Source organism: Podarcis liolepis, assembly GCF_965112155.1.
Source record: "Podarcis liolepis genome assembly, chromosome: 11".
Classification (NCBI taxonomy): domain Eukaryota; kingdom Metazoa; phylum Chordata; class Lepidosauria; order Squamata; family Lacertidae; genus Podarcis; species Podarcis liolepis.
The window spans coordinates 26,602,211-26,623,856 of NC_139565.1; the positions used below are offsets into that span (position 1 = coordinate 26,602,211).

Below are 21,646 nucleotides of genomic sequence, written 5' to 3' on the forward strand. Positions count from 1 at the left end.
AAGAAAGCAAGGTCTGGTAGAAGCCTGAAAGAAGAAAATTCAAAAGAAAGGAGGAAAGGGAGGTATTCATTCACTCATTACACATCACTTAAAACTAGCTGGGTCGATTTGAACGGGATCCAATTTGTTGCTGATGTAAACGCACTTGCTTACAAAGCAGCAGCAACAAGCTCTTCGCCGTCTGCAGGTTTTATGTGCGGCCAGCGTCAGCGCAAGCTATCAGGAACATATTGTTCTACTCAACAATTTTGTTAAGAGCCAGCAATTGTCGGCAGCTGGACATGGACATGTGTTCAGTTGTGCTACATCTTATTCTAATTTGCATCTTGCCACCAAGAGCCAAAACTGCAAGGCACATCTGCAGTGGCAGCCTGAGGGAGGGAGCCCTGCCCTACAAGGGGCTGGTAGCCATTTCCAGACCAGATAATTTCTTCTTATCGAGTCCCTGCAGAGCAGAGACTCAGAAGGCAAGTGGCAGCTTGAACACCTAAAGCAGGCTTCCTCAACCTCGGCCCTCCAGATGTTTTGAGACTACAATTCCCATCACCCCTGACCACTGGTCCTGCTAGCTAGGGATCATGGGAGTTATAGGCCAAAAACATCTGGAGGGCCGAGGTTGAGGAAGCCTGACCTAAAGCAACCTTCCTAATCTGGTGCCCTTCAGCTGTGTTGGACTACAACTTCCATCATTCTTGACTACTGACTATGCTGGCTGGGGCTGATGGGAATTGTAGTCCAAAACCAACAGGAAGGCATCAAGTTGGGAAAGGCTGATCTAAGGACTAAGGGAGACTTGCATTTGCTTCCTCCAGTGCCTCTTGTGTCAGCAACCATGAGCCGGAAACAACAAGAGACATCAGAAGAAGCATCCTGGGTGAGGAAGCAATTGCTTCCTTGAAGATCTGCTGTGGCTCAGTGCTGCTGCAGCAGCTGGAATATCCAGTGTTGAGAAGGGGGACTTGTACACATCTGTGCCTGTTCCTAACAACTCTTCTCTGTTCTGTTGTATATTAAAGATAACCTAAATCACCTTGAGCTCTTCGGTTAGCAGGAGGAATATAAATACTTCAAATGATCTATTCAACCTCTGCACTGGAGGAAAGGGCTTAGTCATTTATCACTTTATGCTTCTTTCTTTCTGTTTTGGATTGGTGGCTGCAAACAGTCCGTAAATAAATATCCCCGCCTTGGTGACACAACCATTAACTTCCGCAAATATGCTGGCTCACAAGTATTTCCATTAGACTGAGAGGATAATGAATTAAAAGGTTAAGGATTTCAATTATTTAGACTTCTTTTAAAAATACATTTATGGAACCATGTCATAAAATCTTCTTAAAAGTTTCACATTAAAGCAATAATAAACGTAAATGGTAAGCTAAGGCTTCAGGACTCTCACGGAAAATGCAATTTTAAGAACTCAGCAAGGGGGGAAATTAAGTCTTTTCAAAATGACCCTAAGAGAGTCTGTCATGTTTATAAACAGTCCTGGCTCAACGGTTCCAGCTAAATTTCCAATTTCAGCCTTTGGAAGGGGAATGTCCCCAGTGAAATCCCCTGTCAGAAAATAATTATCAGAGTTAATAGGGCCAATTTTGGTGAAATGAACAAAGCAAATTGGAGCTGAACATAATGTGTTAAGCCATCCCCACTAACACGCTTGATAAAACATCCTTAATGTTGCTTTCCTTCAACCACATACTACTGCATTTATGACCAATTCTTATCAGATGCTTTCTACTGTTACAAAAACCACAGCACAACCACCGTCGCCATCGTCCCAGCTGCATTTTAAAATCAGTTATGACATATACCTTTCCTCATACAAGGGATTAATCCAATTCCTGTATGCCTAAACACCCTTTGTAGGTGATGTGTCTACATCTTCTACTTGGGTACCCGACCAAACATCCATGAGGAATTGCCTCCCAAATAAACCCAAGTATGAAGGGTGTGGCATGGGGGGGGGGAGAGAGAAAATCAAACAGCTGTCGACATATCATGCTGTATGTATGCAAACTTCCCTTCTGGCATCATTATTGCAAAAGCCAGCAAAACGATAATCCACTTCACATTCCTGTTAATTCAAAGCTGTTTTGTGAAAGTGAGAGCCACGACTCTGAGATAAAGGGACTCTGGAGCTGCCCAGAGTGGCTGGGGAAACCCAGCCAGATAGGTGGGCTATAAATAAATAAATAAATAAATAAATTATTATTATTACTATTATTATTATTATTATTATTATTATTATTATTCCTGTCTCCCAAAGAGCAATAATACCTAATGGCACCATGTGTCTCAGTGGCAAAGAACAAGTTTAAGAACATAAGATGAGTCCTACTTGATTAGACCAAAGGACCATCACAGTGGCCAGACAGATGCCTTTGGGAAGCCCATGAACAGGATGTAAGTGCAATAACTCTGTGCCACTCCTGATTCGTAGCAACTAGTATGCACATGCATTCACATTACTAGCAGCCACGGATACCTTTATCCTTCACAAATCTGTCTAACCCCCGGTTCAAATACATCAAAATTTACTAATTTTAAATGGGCCCTATCCATCCCCAAACAGAGCCAGGTTTCCTACTGTGAAGGCATATTGAGGGCTTACACTCATTTAGGGTATAAACCAAGTATGAGTGACTACTATCCCTATTGTACCTCTGCGGCTTCCACTGAAGAAGGCCAAGTCTGAAGACCAAATGGTGAAATGGGCAGCAGCAAAAGACAGGGTGTTTTGGTCAGGATGTTTCATCTCAGGAACTTCCATTACCTGAGGGATAACTCAGTCAGTAGAACATGAGTCATCGATTCGAGCCCCACTTTGGGCAAAAAAATCCTGCATTTCAGATTTTTAGGAAACAACGAAACATGCCTCTCCCAGCACCCCCCCCAAACTTTTAATGGAATTTGATGTTGCTACTGAAGTGGGTTTGCCAACTGCTTTTATCTATAACTTTTCCACAGAGAGTTTTTTTAAAATGTTATTATTTGCTGCCTAAAGAAGGCTTGTGACTGATAATAAATTTAAATGATTAATAATACCAAATGAGATGAATTAAACAACCCTCTCATTTATTTATATCCTTCAACACCTTTCTGATATTATTGCTATATTTTCTCAGTTCTGTCACTGAACTCGTCCAAATGGCAGAACAGAAATAGCTCAAGAGGAAAACATTTCGTTTGTTTAGATATCACACTGTTTTTTGTATGGGCACTTTAAAACAGCTGATTCTGCATTGCTTGAAGCCTTAGGCACTCTGGCGCTGTGGCAATCTCAACTTCTCATCGAGAACTACATATACAACCCACTCCTCCTACACTGAAAAGATAGAATATGAAGTCTCATCCAGGGATGATGAAGTAGATTCCTGGGTGATAAAATAGCAGCTCAAAGGCTTGTACACTAAATGCAGACAACTTTACTTCAGTAATGCAAAAAACAGACCAAAGCTGTAGAGTGAGGAGAGGAAAATGGGGTGTTTAACATACAGTGGTACCTCAGGTTACATTCTGCTAACCCAGAAATAGTACCTCGGGTTAAGAACGCTGCTTCAGGATGAGAACAGAAAGCATGCTCCAACAGCGCGGCAGCAGCGGGAGGCCCCATTAGCTAAAGTGGTCCTTCAGGTTAAGAACAGTTTCAGGTTAAGTACGAACCTCCAGAATGAATTAAGTACTTAACCCGAGGTTACCACTGTACCAATAAGACAACCATTTCTTAAGTATTTCAGAATAAGTTGGTTACACAAGCTTTCAGAAACCCATAGCCCCCAAACTAATGCTACAATTCCACCTTAATCCAACTAAGTTCGGGTATGTTTTCTCAGTTTTCATAAAGAATAAAACTTCACATCACCATTGTGCCCAAGGCCATTTGTCTTCCAGAACCAGTGTTTCAGTTATATGTAAGTAGCTATATTGTTTAATACAAATACATTTTTCAAGCTCCACATGGCACAAAACAGTTTAGACCTCAATCCGACTCCCAGGCTTAGTCACAACACTCCTTTTATGACTATAAACAAAGATTCATTTCAGTCCCCCATCATGGAGAAGAACAGCAATGACCTACCTCACACAATTTTTGAAGGAGAATGAATACAAGAATGTAGCTCAACTGGACAATAAGGAGGAAGAAATAAAAGCTGGAAACTAAGGAGATTCATTGTCAATGCAAAATTTAAAAGCAATTCATTATCCAGCACTTCACTCATAATTTAGGAAAATGTATTGGTACACAGAGACATTAATAACTTTAAAAGGACACCTTAATGATTAACCACCCAGAACCAGTGCTAGAATTGGTTTTAATTCTTTCAGCAATTAAAACTTGTATTAGCTGGAACTACCGCAATTAAAGTCAGCAAGAAAAAAATGGTGTATGAGAATTTAAATGAACCTGTTAAAATTACAGAAACTCCCACTCATTCTTAAAGAGGTTTGATTTCTTTCTTGACCAACAAAAGCTAAAGAACCTGTTTCCATAGAAACATGTTAGAGATATATACACACACACGCTCACACATACACACCAAGTAGAGATTTGTTATTAAACAAAGCTGTACTGCAGCTTCTGTTTGGAGGATGTTTTTACAAGACAAGTTAAAATCGGCAAAGCAGAATAAGTGTTTCAGTGATTAAAAAATGCTTCCGAACCACCGTGTTAAATCATTACATATCTCACTAGTTAACCCAGAATGAGTACCATCCAGATTAATCAGGGATTGCTAAACTTGACAATTGTCATGCAAGATCCTCTTCAAATCCACAGAAGTCATTTCAGAGGAATAGGTGTGTAAAATTTAAATCAATCTTAAATATTTGAATTGCAAGATTAAACCTAGCAATTCTTCCACATATTTGGATATGTGGAAATGTTGTGATTCAAAATGCAGCTCAACCATGGAATCAGACATTCTCTCAGTCTTGATTCTCTATCTGCAAAAATTGGATGAAATAAATACACCCCGCTTAACAGCAACGCTGATGAGACTACTAATTTAGATGCAAGGCTCTTTCAATTATTTAACTCCACTATTTGGCTTACAAAGTGGTGCATGTGCAAAGACAGTAAAACAGAAGGCTTGAAATTGCAGCTTTAGAATGAGTCCTTAATAATAATAATAATAATAATAATAAATTTTATTTATATCCCGCCCTCCCCAGCCGAAGCCGGGCTCAGGGCGGCTAACAACAATAAAACAGTATAAAACAGTATAACATAAACAACACTCTAAAATCATTCATTGTAAAATTAATTAATTCAGGCCACTGGCAACCATTGGGCCAGAGCTCCGCGAAGATTGCCGAGGGAGGGAGTCAGGCTGTGCCCTGGCCAAAGGCCTGGCGGAACAACTCTGTCTTGCAGGCCCTGCGGAAAGATGTCAAGTCCCGCAGGGCCCTGGTCTCTTGTGACAGAGTGTTCCACCAGATCGGAGCCACAGCCGAAAAAGCCCTGGCTCTAGTTGAGGCCAGCCTAACTTCTCTGTGGCCTGGGACCTTCAAGATGTTTTTATTTGAAGACCGTAAGTTTCTCTGTGGGGCATACCAGGAGAGGCGGTCCCGTAGGTACGAGGGTCCTAGGCCGTATAGGGCTTTAAAGGTTAAAACCAGCACCTTAAATCTGATCCTGTACTCCACCGGGAGCCAGTGCAGCTGGTGTAGCACCGGATGAATGTGATCTCGCAGCGAAGACCCCATAAGGAGTCTCGCCGCGGCATTCTGCACCCGCTGGAGTTTCTGGGTCAGTCTCAAGGGCAGCCCCACGTAGAGCGAGTTACAATAATCCAATCTGGAGGTGACCGTCGCGTGGATCACAGTGGCCAGGTCAGGGCGAGAGAGGTAAGGGGCCAACTGCTTAGCTTGGCGGAGATGGAAAAATGCCGCCTTTGTTATAGCTGCAATCTGCGCCTCCATGGAAAGGGAGGCGTCGAAGATTACACCCAAACTCTTAACAGACGGTGCTGGCACTAATTGCGCCCCCGCAAGAGATGGGAGTTGCCCCCCCAATCCCATATCGCCCCGCCCTAGCCACAGGACCTCTGTCTTCGAAGGATTTAGCTTCAACCGGCTCCCACGTAACCATCCAGCCACAGCTTCCAAACATCTGGTCAGTGTGTCTGGGGCCGAGTCAGGATGGCCATCCATCAACAGATAGAGTTGGGTGTCATCGGCATACTGATGGCAACCCAGCCCAAAACTCCGGACAAGCTGGGCGAGGGGGCGCATAAAGATGTTGAAAAGCATCGGGGAGAGTATCGCACCCTGAGGTACTCCACACACCAAGGAGTGGCGCGATGACAATTCCCCCCCAAGCGCCACCCTCTGTCCCCGACCAGAGAGAAACGAGCGCAGCCATTGAAGGACTGTGCCCTGGATCCCCACGTCGGCAAGGCGGTGGTCCAGAAGTTCGTGATCGACCATGTCGAAAGCTGCTGATAGATCTAGAAGAATCAGCAGCCCCGACCCGCCTCGATCCAGCTGTCTACGAAGATCATCTGTTAGGGCGACCAGAGCCGTCTCGGTCCCATGACCAGTGCGGAAGCCGGACTGGAATGGATCCAAAGCCGATGTTTCATCCAGAAACCCACCAAGCTGTTCGGCAACCGCTCTCTCAATCACCTTACCCAGGAACGGAAGATTCGAAACCGGGCGGTAATTGGATAGATCTAAAGGATCTAATGATGTTTTCTTTAAGAGCGGGCGCACCACTGCCTCCTTCAGTTCCCCTGGGAATGTCCCCGTGCCAAGGGACAAATTGATGATATCCCCCAGGAGGGCCCGCACCTCGTCTGGACACGCTCTAATCAGCCAAGACGGGCACGGGTCGAGAGGACAGGTGGTGGGCTTTCCAGCTCGGAGGAGTCTGTCCACATCGGCTGGGGATATCCGGTCGAAGTGGTCCAATACTGGACCCGAGGACAGTCGAGGGGCCTCCAGTTCCTTTATTGTATCCAAATTGGCAGGGAGGTCATGGCGGAGCGACAAGACCTTCTCCGCAAAAAAGCTCGCAAATGCCTCACAGCTAAGTGTCAAATTGTTATTTAAATTTGGCTGTCCCACAAGGGACGTTAAAGACCTGATTATACTAAATCAGGTCAAACGGTCAAACAAAAATATTTGTGCTAACAGGATCACTTTGTTGGATACAACCTTTGGTAATGGTATCCTGAAAGGTTCAGCCATAACAACATTCCATTGGGCTTGTGAGACATAATAAAGTGTTTGTGTATGCATACAGTTACACACATTTTGTATATATACAGTATTAAAATGCAACAAAGAAGGACTAGTATCCATTCCACATCTCCTTACATGTTAATATTAAAGTACAGTGATAATTCTTTGCACATTAAGATGCTTCCTTCTGTACATGAGTGGTCAAACTGAAAATGGTCATTATGTTACAAAACTCCAACAAAATAAGTAATTAATATTTTTCATATATAATCAAGAATTAAAACTAAAAACCTCCCTTTTTTCTTCTTCCAGGAAGAACACTCTTTATTTATTGAAGACATTTATACACCATTTAATTAATCATCTGCATTTCTAAACCCTACTAACCAAATACAGCACACAAATAAATGACAATTGTATTAAGCAAATTTATCTGTGAACAAGAAAATCAAATGAGATTAAACTGTACTAATGAGTTTACCTGCAAGGTTAGGGACCAGTAATTGACTATTTCCTCTTGAATGATTATGCAAGGAGCAGCAATGCAATAGTAGGGATGATTTAAATGCTAGTTGTTGAACAGCTACCACTATTTTGATAAATCTCAATACAAAGAATGCAATTATCACTACTATTTGAAACATTTTTGAAATCTATTTTATGAAACCAGTATTATACGTACCCTGGTCTAAAACCTCCTCCTCATCTCTTTTTGGCTGTTGCATAACAGAAACTGTATCTCCACTTTTGGCTTCTGAAAAATAGAAAGGAGGAAATCTAATGATCTAAGAAAGAAATCGAAAAGCTAAAAGAGAAGTTAATAGAATTCAGATACCTGCACATATACATACTGGCTTTTGTAACTCAGATTAATTGCAAGGAGTCAGTACAATCCAACAATTTATTTTCTGATATAAATGCACAGCTTCATTTAACATAGTCTACTGCTCCAGCGGTTCCAAATTGAATAAAATATTGTGAGGGCCCAGGTAAGCCCTGCTCCACATAATCAATCACATGATGTGGTGCACAAACCATTTGCATGGCAGTTCCAATCAACTTTTGGAGCCCCCGGACCCCTCAAATAATTTATGGGTGGCTGAAGCCCCCATGGCCCCTAGACCGTGTTTGCTCCTATGTACTGTTCAGTCTACACATGCACATAGGCTGCTTGGTCATTTAGTCTTTTATGATTCACAGGGGGAAGTTTGTGAGCACAGAAGCCAACAGTAGTGAACTGAGGGAACTAATGTAAGGATTTTGCAGTAGCTTTTATCACCCAATTCTGGCCAAAGGAATGAAGTGCAAGGAGACCAGATTCACCAAGCAAAAATCTTCCTTTCAGCAATAGGCTAGAGCAGGATATTAGTTATTTTCTGATCCCTGGCCCTCTGACATGGCTGCAAGGAGGACACTGGAAGCATCCATTTCCTGGTTATGAACTGGGCCACCGTGTTTAGTTTAAATCATAGTTTATTGCAACAAGCCAAGCTCAAACTATGGTTTCTGATACTGGCCTGTTTCAATAGAACATAGTTTAGTGTTAAAGAATTAAGAGAAAGTTCCCCAGAAGGAGCATGGAAATTGCTTTGGTGGCATATGCCTCAAGAGACCATGTGTGGAATTTGATGTAATGCAAAGCAGGGCATGTGTGCAGGGATCAAGGTCCACCTATGCAACAGCCCCCTGGAGATTTTCCCAGGCCACACCCCTTAACTCATCCAGCTTCACACCTTGTTTGGATAGATAGAGAGGTGTGTGGATAGAAACTAGTCTATTATACAAAGGTAAAAATTGCATCTGTTGCTCCACCCACTCTGGCCTCAGGCTCCACCCACCTTGGAAAATTGCCTAGAAGGGGGGGGGGGTGACTCTCGGGCTGAACAAGATTCACCAATCCGGCTCTCAGGAATGCAATACTTAAATCTATGTCTATTTGTTTGGTCAGTTTCCATGCAACTACCCTTTCGTTCAACCATACCATTCTTTCTCCATTAATATTATCAATTAATTTTAAAAAACTAAAAAAAACATACCTTCATGATGTCCATGGACCATGGTCATATCAGGCTTGACTGGAATGGGAATGTTTGCCTCCTGTGGTATGTTTTTGAACATCTCTGGGTCTATGTTCCTTGTACAAGTCTTGTATGAGACTGCATGTTTGGCTTCCATGTAATACATAATGTAGAAATTGCACATTTCATCACTAGCTGTGCCCCTATAGCAAAATACAATGGAGAAAGACATACGAGTAGTTTCAGCCACAGGATGAAACACACTTGTAGAGGCTGGTATTAAATCGCATGGGAGAGACCGAAAATTACCACCGCCACTGCCCAAATGATAAAAGGTTAGACCACAGTACACTTTAAACATTTCACATAAAAAATGCATTAAGACCTCTGACATAAAGGCCATTATCTCCAGCCGATTGCTTAGCATTTATATACACCAGTCTGCATAGTTTTGATCAACCATGCTAGAAATTAAGAACAGTTAGAATTTTGAACCTGCAATGAGCTCCCTAGTTTACCTCCCAACTCCTCAGGTGTGAACACAGACCCCCAAGCCCCCCCCCCACTGCTGCAAAACCTCATCAATTTCAATGGCTTTTTGGGTGGATGCATTTCACAAACTCCCTCAGTGCTTGGTGGACTGCATGCAAGAGGATCACTAACAGGGAACACAGCAGAATAAACTATTTCTTTCCTTCCTGAAGATTCCGCAGACACACACACACACACACACACACACCCTCTGCCCAGATGATGTATTCCATTTACAAGTCATCAATAATTTAGAGTTTTAATTTAGGACTCTTCTATTTAATGTTCCTCATTGGCCCCCTCCTCCCTGCCTGCCAGGCCACAGAGTATACATCCAAGTTAAAAATTTAGCTTCATTATGTCATGGGACACTAAGTGCAGCATCTTCCATTTAGATTAAAAGATGCTGCAGACCCTAGAATACAAAACAAAAAGATACACACACACACATACAAACTGACATACCAACAACTTAAATGCTGCTTTTCAGAAAAGCGTCAGGGCGGACTTACTTTAGGCAGAAACCTAACAAGTAAGAATTATCTATAGACTTGAAAGCGATAGTAGTAACCTATTTAAAATCTAGGTAATACAATAAAGTTCTCTAGCATTTGGTATGTCGATATGTTCTATTTTGAGAGACAATTGCAATATCCTCCAGCAGTTCTTATCAATTCACTGGGCAGTGCCAGGCTCCTGACAGACAGACTCAAGAAACAGCAAGTGGCCTGCAATAAGGTGTCTCCCGCTCTTTTAATTAGCTTTCACCATCAAGCTGGTGTGGGGGTGGACTAGGTGGAAGCAGCAAAGACGTCAATGATGACTTTTCTTCGTGGCATCATGCAGCATTCATTTATTCACCATGGCAACAATAACGGCATCAGTTTGTTGTCGGGGGGGGGGGGGAGGGAGGAGAAATGAAAGAGACCAGTCCTTCCCAAACGTGAATGGATATTTCAGCCTTTGAAAATGTGGAATCTCTTGCCCACCACAGAAAGCTGCTTGAAAAAAATTGTTTAAAGCTTCTTTTTCTTTTATTGAGTGTAACCCGTCAACATGTGATTTAGATACCCATCTCTTTAGTATATAAGCAAAGCACTCAAGTGCAATAGAGGAGTGATCTAACCCATTTACATATCTCAATAGTATCAAAACACTGTCAAGGTTTTTGACATAGCACACCTCTGGAAGATTAATCTGTTTAGTTTGTTTTTGTGGTTAGTAAGATGACAGGAATTAGTGGAGCAACAAGTCTTTCCCCTGCCTCCGAGAAGCATTTAATTCCTTTCCTTTGGGTGAGAAAGGAATGGGTCACGATGGCTTGTTTAATTTAGCAGGGGTGGGGGACCTCAGGGCCATGAACTGGATGTGGCCCTCCACATCTCTCTATCTGGCCCTTATGACTCTCTCCAGGCCCTGCTCCATGACCTCTTTGAGTGATTTTGCACAGCTGGAATGTTTACTTCAACGAGATGTGCATATGCAGAAAGCTCCGGTTTTTACATATATGGAATGGAGATTATTGTATGAGATTGGAAGAGTCACATCGACTGCTCCACCCACTTTTTGCCTTGGCCCACAGAAGGATGACCCTGAGGAAAATACAGCCCCCCAGGCTGGGAGGGAGGGAAGGCTCCTCATTCTGGATCTACAGGAATACCCAGAAAATGAAGCAGACAATTTAGACATGAATAAGGCCATGGTGTTGATGACACCAAGGTTTGATTCCTGTATGGGAGAGATGCATATTCCTGCATTGTGGTCCCTTCCAACTCTATGATTCTTATGACAATAGTTTTACACTTTAGGAAGTAGTGTAACGCTTTTTCAGCATTTTGTAAGGGTGGGTGAAAACGCCCCTGGATATCAAGTCAATCTTGAGGAGACATGAAACCATAAGGGAACATGAAATGTGGGGAAGGGGGAAATAATGTTTCCAAGGGGTTGGCTTTTAAATACAAGGTATGGCTGAGGGGTTTCTCTCTTTTTAAAAAAAATGGGGAATAACAAGCAGCAGCCTAGTTGCTTGCAGCAGTCTGGCTGTCTTTCTAACAGAATGCTCTCCACCGTTTGCCAATTTGCTGCCGGGGTTAACACACAAAGCCTTACACGGCTTGGGTCCAAAGTACCTTAAAAAGCCATCTGCTCCACCTTGATCACTGAGATTCTCTCATGGGTCACTTCTGGTGGTTCCCGGCACCCCAATGTTTGGTTGCCCTTTACTAGAGACCAAGCCCTTGATGTGGCAGGCCCTGCCCTATGGAATTCCCTGACAGCAGAGGTTTGGCAGGAACAGTCTTTGCCTTCTTTCAGCTGTGTTCTGAAAACTATACTGTTTAGACATGACTTCACAATACAGTTTTCTCTTTTTAACCAGCTACTATCTACTGATATTTTATTGATGCTTTAAATTATGCTTTATGGATATTTATGGACTTTTTATTATATTTGTATGCTGTAAACCACCATGATATACTTTATGAAAAGTCCAGATTATAAATATTTAAATTTTAAGAATGTGGAGTTCATGATCCTCATGTCGGTCTAGGTAACCACAGAAACAAGGCTCAAGTAATTGTACTTTAGATACAGGACTTTCATCAATACTGCTTGGAGAAATTTATTCTTGGTAAATGAATAACTTTATCATAATCCCTAGCAGAACTGCCATTTAATGCTTAGGAAGTAGCCTTGCATCAGGGAAGACCATTGGTCCATCTTGCTCAGTATTTTCTACACTGACAGTCAGTAGGCTTCCATTGGATAACCAGGTCTTTGACTACATTAAGAGTGCTGAACTGAAAAGAGAAAGGGTTACATGCCATTTTCCTTAGAAATGGAAGAGAGCAACCTTCTCTTTCCAGTTTATAATAATAAGAACACACTAACACAATATATTCCGCAGGTCATTCTGGAGTGCCACTAAAAACACTGAGATCTTTAAAGTATAGACACACATACCCTATGAATGTTTTTGAAGACCTGCCTTCCCCAGTAAACAGGCATCTTGCTGCTAGAGTATCTCCGTACTTAATTTCAACAGGGTTTTCTACAGGGTAGAATGCCTGAGAAAGAAAACAAAATAGGTCAAGCATTTCAGATTAGAAGTGTTTTTCCTCTCACTCATTTTTTGGGGGAATCATGGCTGCACTCCATGTGTGCTGTGAACTTGCTTACTTCAGGGGTGGCTAACCTCACGTTCCCAGCAGCCACAGCCAGTATTGTCAATGGTCAGGGATGAAGGGAGTTGTCATTTGCATCATCATCATCAAACAACATCTGAAGGTCACAGTTTAACCACTCAGGCTTTACTCATTTAATTTTACTTACTTAAGTGTATCAAGAGATCTTTCAAGAGTTCCTGTGTACACACAATTATTTTTATTGATGTCCCTTTATAAATGCTTCATTAAGCAATGCTACTTTTCAAATATGGGTTCATTTGGAGGGTTCTGAGAGAACATATTCAAATAGGAGATTAAAAAATAATAGTAAAGTGCACCCCCTGAAAATATGCACACTCCATTGAAGACTGCAGCCATGAAATCAAGGTGGCTACATTAAGCATTCACAGTCAGGTAAAATATCCAGTGCTCTTTCCAGCAATGAGAGATGCCATTCTGTATTTTGAGCTTGCCTAGAGATGCACTCTCTATATTTCCACTGATTTTCATCTGATTCACTGATTTTCATTTGATGACAAGATGAATCATAGTGGTCATCTTGGTTGCCATGGAGTCTGCTGAACTTCATAAGCCTGACTTACTGGCAAGATAAATAGCCACTGGTTATTGTTTTACAATGCAGGAGAGTTCTACAATGCCTAGCATGCAACACATTTAAAACACAAATCTTCCTTATGAGACACACAGCAGCTCAGAGAGGTGAGACTGCTCTTCTTTCAAGCAAGGGTGAAGCTCATGCAGACATCCAGGCATCTTGCAAGAGAAACCTAGATTAAGAAACCATCTCATCGCATCTGCATTTGATAACAATATGACAAACTATTCAAATTATGATAAACAGAAACACTGTAATGTTATTGTCAGTGCTGGATTCTGTGGCAACTGATTGAAGTTTCTCTGCCTTCAACAATGGGCTTTCATTTTAAGAATAATCTTGGGTCTCTCATCACATTCCTTTCTATATTGCAAAAGGAAAAGGGATACTGCCAGCATGAAAAATGGTCATGTCACGCTAATTTTAGTAGCTGATCTGACATACGTTTGCACCAAAACAATACAGCAAACCATGATCTCATTCACTAGAGATGCATATGACTGATTGCAACAACTCGACCTACAAGCAACATAATACTGTATTAGAGGAATCTGATGACAAGTCTAATAATTATAACCTCTACACCTTTTTTGGATAAAAATACTTTACTTGAACCCCTTGGATAGTTAATCTCATGGCTGTGGGCTCAAGCCCCATGTTGGGTGAAATATTTCTGAATTGCAGGGAGTTGGGTTAGCTGGATGACCTTCCAACTCTTCAATTCTATGACTTTCAATAGGTCACAAGTTTTATTTTACCGCAGAGTGTTTTGCAATGCTTAAGTTGTTGCAGTAAATCATAAGCATCTCTATTTTGTTGCTTTATTTTTATTCTGTTTTTACATAAACCACATTTTGGATTGTGATTATATTAAGCAGTCTAAAAATTATAAACAAAAAGCTATGTTCTGACTACTCAGTCCAGCTGCCAGACTCTGGCCAGTAACTAAATGGGCTACTGATTGCTGAAATGGCCCCATACAAGTAACACTTTTGTCCATTTAAAAAAATCTTAAAGCTTCCTAAACCCCAAGTAATTCATGTAACGTGTGAAATTTCAGTCTTTCCAAGCTTAAACTGCAAATTCAAGTGTCCATTTAAATTTCAAGAACCTAATATCAGAAACACAATGAAAGGGATTTAGACCTTCCAGCTTCTCCATATTAACCCTAGCCACCCAAACATCAGCCCAACATACCTGTGGCAACTGAGGACTCTGCCTGCCAATCAGCGTCCACTGACCATCTCTAACTCTATATCCACTTACTACTTTTCCTGAAATATAAAATTATAAGGGTATAAGTATCACATGTTTAGCAAGATAATTATTTTTTCCCCCAGATTGTTACAGTTATGCTACTTCCATTTCATCAAATAAATTCAAAGATTGTATAAAAAGTTGGTTTGCTGGTTGTGTTTTTAAACAATTAAAAACTTTAAGATGCTTGAGTGCTTTATGTTATTTATCACCCAAACATATGTCAGACATGGGCCACTCTACCAAGGGGTTTAGTTCGGCCTGCCAGACCATTTCCCCCCAAAGCACACCCAGCTTTCAAACTGCTGAAAGCATAGCTGACATCATGTGATGTGGTGCGACACACATTTATTCATAATGTGTGTTAACAATGCTCCTTCCTTTGGAAAAAATTGTTTTTGTCTATATATAAATGGACATCATGAAGGGTGTGTGTGTGTGTGTGTGTGAATGACAAGGATTAAATTAAGGCATGAGCCTCACTTTATAACTGTTTTTAAGAAGGTGCTCAACAACTGTCCAACTCAATTCTCTCAAAGAAGCACAAAATCTTGCAAAAAACAGTTGATACTATTCTTAATGGCTGGCTTTGAACTCACATTAGTTTCTTAAAATCTGCTTTGAGTGTGCTGTTTTCCTCTGCCCCAAATTCTCAGTTTATTCCCCCCCCCAAAAAAACCCCAATCACCTTTAAATCACATGCCTTTAGGCCAAGGATGGGGATTTTACAACCTTTCAGTTTTTGTTGAACTACAGCTCTCATCATTCCGGACCACTGGGCATACAGACTGGATGCCAGTTGGAGAGCAACAACACATTTCATCAGCCACATTTCCCAACCTTGCCTTAGCCACTTTATGCGTTGTATAAGCTTGGAACTGGATGTATAAAACATGCTTATACAAGGCTTTTCTGTTGTTCTTCAGATTTAAATTGATTGACAAGTTTTGACACTATATAATTCAATTCAGACATTATGAGTTAATATGGATTACAGCAAAACCAGATTGAAAAGACAATTCTCAATAAATGAAAAGGCTTACCTAAATGATGCGTGTGTACTCTGTAGGCAAACACGTGCATTGGGTACATTTTATAACTGCAAGCAATATCTGCATTAACCGCTGTCATAAGAGATAAATAAGGAAATCAGGGGAAAGGCCATGTACATACTGAAGTTGAAGCAGCTAGTTGGAACTATTGTTGCAATTAAAAACTCAAACCATCTAATTAGAAGTACATCAATGTGAAATGTAGTGTGCGAAATTACTGACTCTACTCATTCATCTAAAAATTAGTATGGGCATATAGTCTTTCACTGACACATTGCTCTTAAGAACTGTTCTACTGGGACCATGTTGTGTGTGCATCAATTCACATACATGGTACAGCTGTTTCCTTATATACGAAACATGTGGCAGAGTATACAGAGTGTACTGGAGTATACAGGGAAATCTGAGTGGGGCACAACAGATCATTTCAAACAAATATTATGTGGCAAACGCACATAAGAAAACACCAAACAAGTGTTCCCCAACAATTTTATGAGAAAATTCTTAATTAGATAATGGTCTAACACTGGGATCACGAAAGACCACAATGGCTGCATTACATGGATGAGCCTGAGGCTTGTGTTCACCTCTCTTCTCCTTAGGTGTGTCCATGATGAAATCAGAAGCTTTCACTTCTGGTTTTAGCTAACAGTAGAATTCAGAAAGGCGTACTCTTAAACTTATTTTATTACTTGGTTTATGAACCAGCTCATTTCCATAATAAAACACAGCGAACCCAAAGAGTTTTGGGTTCAGATATAACATTGAACTGTGGTCCATTAAAAGAAGCAAAGCTTCCAACCTCCTACTCATACCCTACAAGGGTGTGGGGCAGGGGGAAGAGAGAGAATGCTACCCAAGGCCCATCCACATAAACAATAGAGCATAGTTTTCAAATTCCCAAGTGTAAGTGGAATTTGGATACTAATCTAAGAGTAGTTGGAAAAAAAGATGTTCCAAGCTGTTATTCATTTGCTATATTAAAATGATGATCATGTTTCAGTAATAATTAAAGATGCATGTTACGCCATCTTGGAACAGCTTTACCACATGCACAAACACACACATACAAAAAGTATTCAAGCAAAAACTTCTATCAGCAATATACATCCCAGGACACATTAAATTCAGAAACAAAAATAGAAATATATATTTATCTAAATATTGAAACATGCAGTTCCTCTATATATACACACTTCATTTCAAACTTTGGAAAAAGTAGACTTACTACTACTGGTTTAAAAGGAGTTTGTGCTTAATAAAAATCAAAAGAAATGCTTTCAAAATTTATTAGTCTAAAAGAAATGATATCTGTTTTCCTAAATTGTACTGCTGGTGTGTCTAATAATAAAATATGCTTATAATTTGCTACATATTGAAATGGATATACAAGTTACATTACTACTTCCAGTATTAATCAAAGGTTTTATAACACATTTCCTATGAATTTCTATCCTACAGTGAAAGTGTTGCACATATTAGTGGGAGGAGGGAGTTGTTGTAATCACCTTTCTCCCCTGGTGGTATAACAGTATCCATGGACATCATAAGATACATGCCAGCAATCATAGGCTGCCTTTAAAAAAGAAAGTGGGGTGGGAAGGAGAGAGAAATTCTAATCAAATACATTCAATCACTTATTATATGGCTCCTTCTAAAATAAAATAGCTGAACTGAAACAGCACTTTTCAAATTCAAATACACACACACACACACACACACACACACACACACCCCATGCAGATTAGTAGGATGCTACATATTTATCCATTGTACGGAGACTTATACAGAGCTTTTCTTACAATCATGCATAATATAAATTTTGTTAAATAAAAAAAATGTTACACCGAGACAGTGGTTTTCATACAGTGTGCCATGACATCTTGGGGTGCCTTGAATGATAGGGACGTTATGGGCAACACTGGCCTCTGTCCCTCTTTCCATTCTTCCCTCCTCTGATGCCTTCTCACATTTCTGGCCCCCAAAGGCTTCTGTGGCTGTTTGTTGCAGCAGCCCTGGCTACAAGCTCCCTAGGTGAATGGTCTCTCTGGGGCTGGCCAGCAGGTGCTGGTTGCCAGGAGCTGTGGTGGCCTTGGAGTAAGCAAGAAAGTAGGTGAGGGAGCCCAGCCAGTCCACCAGCCTGCTGGGAGTGGATGGACAAGTAGGAGTCCTGGAAGGTCGGGGCAGCGGCACAGAGACTAGGGGTGGCAGCGACTGCTGCCTGGAGGACTCCTAAGGGGAGGGATGAGGAAAGGAGGCTGAGGGAATGCTCCACAAGGGAGGGTGTTCAAAAAGGGGTGAGGGGCTGCCGGCTCTGCAGGCAAGGGGTGGCATAACTAGGCTTCTGACCCCACAGGGGAGCCACAGAAAGAATGTAGTTGGTCAACAGAGCTGTAGACTCAAAAAGGTTGAAAACCTCTGCACTAAGAGATGTTGCACAGAAAAACAGACATAGTTACTCCTGTTTCTCCTTTAGTGTGCAAAGTGTGAATCTCCAAAACTTTGAAAGGGTTAAGATGCAACATTTCTGATGCTGATTGGGCACATCCCCAACAACTGAAAAGCTTATCTTTTAAAAAATATTTTAAATATGACCACACATTTATAATCTGTTTTAGCCCCAAGCCTCTTTCTCAGTACCTATCTATGTGGAGGGCTGCTTCACGGATTTTTCTGGGGGGTGGAGAAAGAAATCTCAAAAAGGCACTAGTGAGAGGGCTCAGTGTATACCAGAGGGAAAGGTTTCAGCTGATTCTTCACCAAAGCTATTGCAGTTCCACCCTTGGTTGAATGCATGATTCAGGTCAGAGTGATCCTTTCAGTAGTTGAAGTAATCAGTTGGGCAAAGGAGATGTGATGAGCACATAAAAGGTTCATATGATGTGAAATTTAGTGGGGGGAAGGAAAGGGGAAGCAAGCTAACTTTCAACTTCAAAGAAATTGGGATCTGAGGAATGAAATAAACAACACCAGTATGAAGTTGGGTTTGTCAAGGGAAAAACAGAGATGGAGAGATCCAAACTTTTAAAAATCAAATATGAAGAGGAAAAAAGGAGTGATATACAAGACTTTCTGGAAATATTCTGGGCAGCTACACATTATATAAGAAACATTTGATTTACCAAGACATGAAAGTCAACTAGTTGTTTATCTCACTTAGTCCAACTTGCCTTTTCTCAATTTTAAGAATCGAATATATTCTGAAGTAAATGTGAAGATGTTAATTAGTCTCTTTAAACACACACACACACACACACACACACACACACTCAAACCCTTAACAATATGCTTCAGCATACACCAGGGTCAACATAAGGTTTTGTTCTTCTCATAAATTTTCTGACAAAGTTCATATTGATCTCTTCAAAAGAAGATTTTAGGGGGGCGGGGAAATATACTTACTTTTGATTAGTCAGATGTAAAGTTACACCAGAACAGTCTTTGTGTTTATCTGCACAAAACATATAAATGGATGTTAAGTAGAAGCATTGGCATTTTTCCGGTTAATACATGAGTGTGATTATTAAATGCTTTCTGCATAACATTTTCTTATTAGATAAGCTATACACATAACAAAGTCACTCTGCTGTGCCGGTGACACATTTGCATCAAATTCTCTTTCAGTGTTGAAATAAAATGAAGAATGCATGTTATATACTGTACTACAGACGTTTGAAAGTTGGTCATTATATTTTGAAAACCAAATAGGATTATTATTTTTCGTGCTGAAAATCAAGTAATATATTTTAAGCAGGGAGGCAAAACATTAGAAGACATATTTCTTCCTGGTGCAAAATATTTTTATTGCCACAAAGGCCTATATCCAATGCAGTGCTAAGCTAAAGTATATTTGTTCTGCTGGCAAAAATGTTTTGCATCAGCTGGAACACTGTTGCGCAAGAGAGCACTTAAGTTGGTTGCTGGTAACTTTGATCTGCTGAGCAAACAGGTTTCTGCTAGCACAACAGTTGCAATGGATTCCTCTGCAACATTAAAACTCACCTGTCTGCTAGTGCAAAAGTCATTGCAACTGGCAGGCAAGAACACTGGATACAGCCCATAGTGTCTATGTTAGACATTCAAAGCATCCAACAACAAATGTTGAACATTTTTCTTTTGCATGCAAAACTTCTTGTTTTTGGATGTTTGGATGTATAACAGGTCAGTAGTTTTCTGCTAAACAAATAAATTATCTAGCCCAATGGTTCCAAGTTTGCTAAGTACTGTGGACCCCCTGTTTTTTTAATTTCCTTTCTCCTTTCATATTGAATGCTGAAAGATGTTTCACCCAACACTGAGAGAGTTGTGAGGTGAGTTGAGGGAAAGTACAGGGAAACAAATCAGGAGGGAAGATGAATCACTAAGGAGTTTCATTCACTAGAAATATGTGGAAAAGCAGTGCTCTTAAAAAAAAAAAAGTTGAGAACTTTTCAATCTCGTTATTCCTCAAATAATCTTGTGGACTGCTTTCATTTTACACCCAGTCAGAGATGTCACACCAACGATTTGCAATCTGTGGAAGGTAACAAGTGATTGTTTCCCCGCTATTATTTTAGCTGTGTTTCTATTTTATTTTATTTGTAAGCAGCCTGGAGTCCCTGTCAAGGAAAAAGATGGGGCACAGTCATCATCAACAGCAGCAGAAACAACAACAACTTCCAATTCCAATCAACCATGGATGGTGGTCACCAGAAGCAGCAAACGTCACTAGTCAGAGAAGAAGCTTTAGACTGAAGAAGACTTGCATGGCACTTCCTCAGATTCAACATTTTTGAAACTCACTATTGTATATTTCAGGTATTTGTTTTTGATGTGTCCTTTAGGATATTAGGGCTTTTATGAAATCCACACCCAACCAAACAGGAGGATTTTTTCTAAAAACGGTTATACATGCAAAGGGAAAAAGAAAAAATCCTGAAGACGTGTTGCACATATTTTTATGTTAAATGAAATGCAAACTTGTGTTTATATACATAGCAGAATTACTGAGAACTAACAAATATGGCAAAGTTGAAGCTGAATGCAGAAAATATTTGCTTGAACAACTTCTGTTTCAACCCATTTGGGGCAGACTCATTTCGCTCAAAATAGGGTCAAACAGTTTCTACTTTATTCAAAGTCATTAGACTACTATGCTGTAGCACTCAGGGCAAGTCGGCTAGTACGGCTGCCTTTATATCTGGAGTTACTAAAAAGCACTCTATGAATAAGCTAGACATCACAAGCAAAAACCCAAGGAAAATTGTGCTCTCTCTAAACTCACACATCATTGTGAACTTCAGAAAATTTGCTTGCTGTGCTAAAGCAAAAGCAAAATCTGGGCTAGGCTTCAGCCTTGCATGTGAGATCAACTGCCATGTCTTTCATTTTTGCGAACACCACGGTTGTCCCTGTGTTAAATATTTATGATGTATCAACAAGAATTCCCTTTCACACTGGCAGAATCTCCCAACATAAGGGCCTACTTTCCATCACTTTAGACACCCACTTCCCAAAATGGTCATGTCTAACGAGCTCTCTACTCAGCAGGTTTGATAAGCTGGAAGAAATGGGATCATAACATTTGCTTTTTTTGGCAAGTGCTGCATCAGCTAAGAAGATTGCGAAGACACAATGCAATCCTTACATCCCATCTTAAAAATCATCTTCCCTATTTGCCACTCAGCCTAGGATAATTCCTTTGATTTTGCATTTCAGCTAGAGAGCAAGTACACATTGCTCCAGGACAAATAAATTATTAGCTTCCATTTGCCCTGTGGCAATGAGAGGAAAATGCATTCATCCCACCTCAGAAGGAGGTTTCTTTCAAAGCTGATTTTC

The 21,646-nt window shown here is 40.8% G+C and overlaps 1 protein-coding gene across 16 annotated transcripts in view; it reads right to left on the bottom strand.

The window, feature by feature from the left end:
* PAM (peptidylglycine alpha-amidating monooxygenase) overlaps positions 1-21,646 on the bottom strand; it is a 125,205-nt gene that overhangs the window by 33,237 nt on the left and 70,322 nt on the right. For all 16 annotated transcript variants that reach the window (XM_083464441.1, XM_083464437.1, XM_083464448.1 and 13 more), the window contains exons 8-14: positions 19,229-19,277; positions 17,335-17,402; positions 15,818-15,898; positions 14,715-14,791; positions 12,699-12,802; positions 9,225-9,409; positions 7,871-7,942 (exon numbers count right to left, since the gene is read on the bottom strand). In XM_083464441.1, the coding sequence (XP_083320567.1) occupies positions 7,871-7,942; positions 9,225-9,409; positions 12,699-12,802; positions 14,715-14,791; positions 15,818-15,898; positions 17,335-17,402; positions 19,229-19,277 (636 nt within the window). The remainder of the gene's footprint in view (positions 1-7,870; positions 7,943-9,224; positions 9,410-12,698; positions 12,803-14,714; positions 14,792-15,817; positions 15,899-17,334; positions 17,403-19,228; positions 19,278-21,646) is intronic.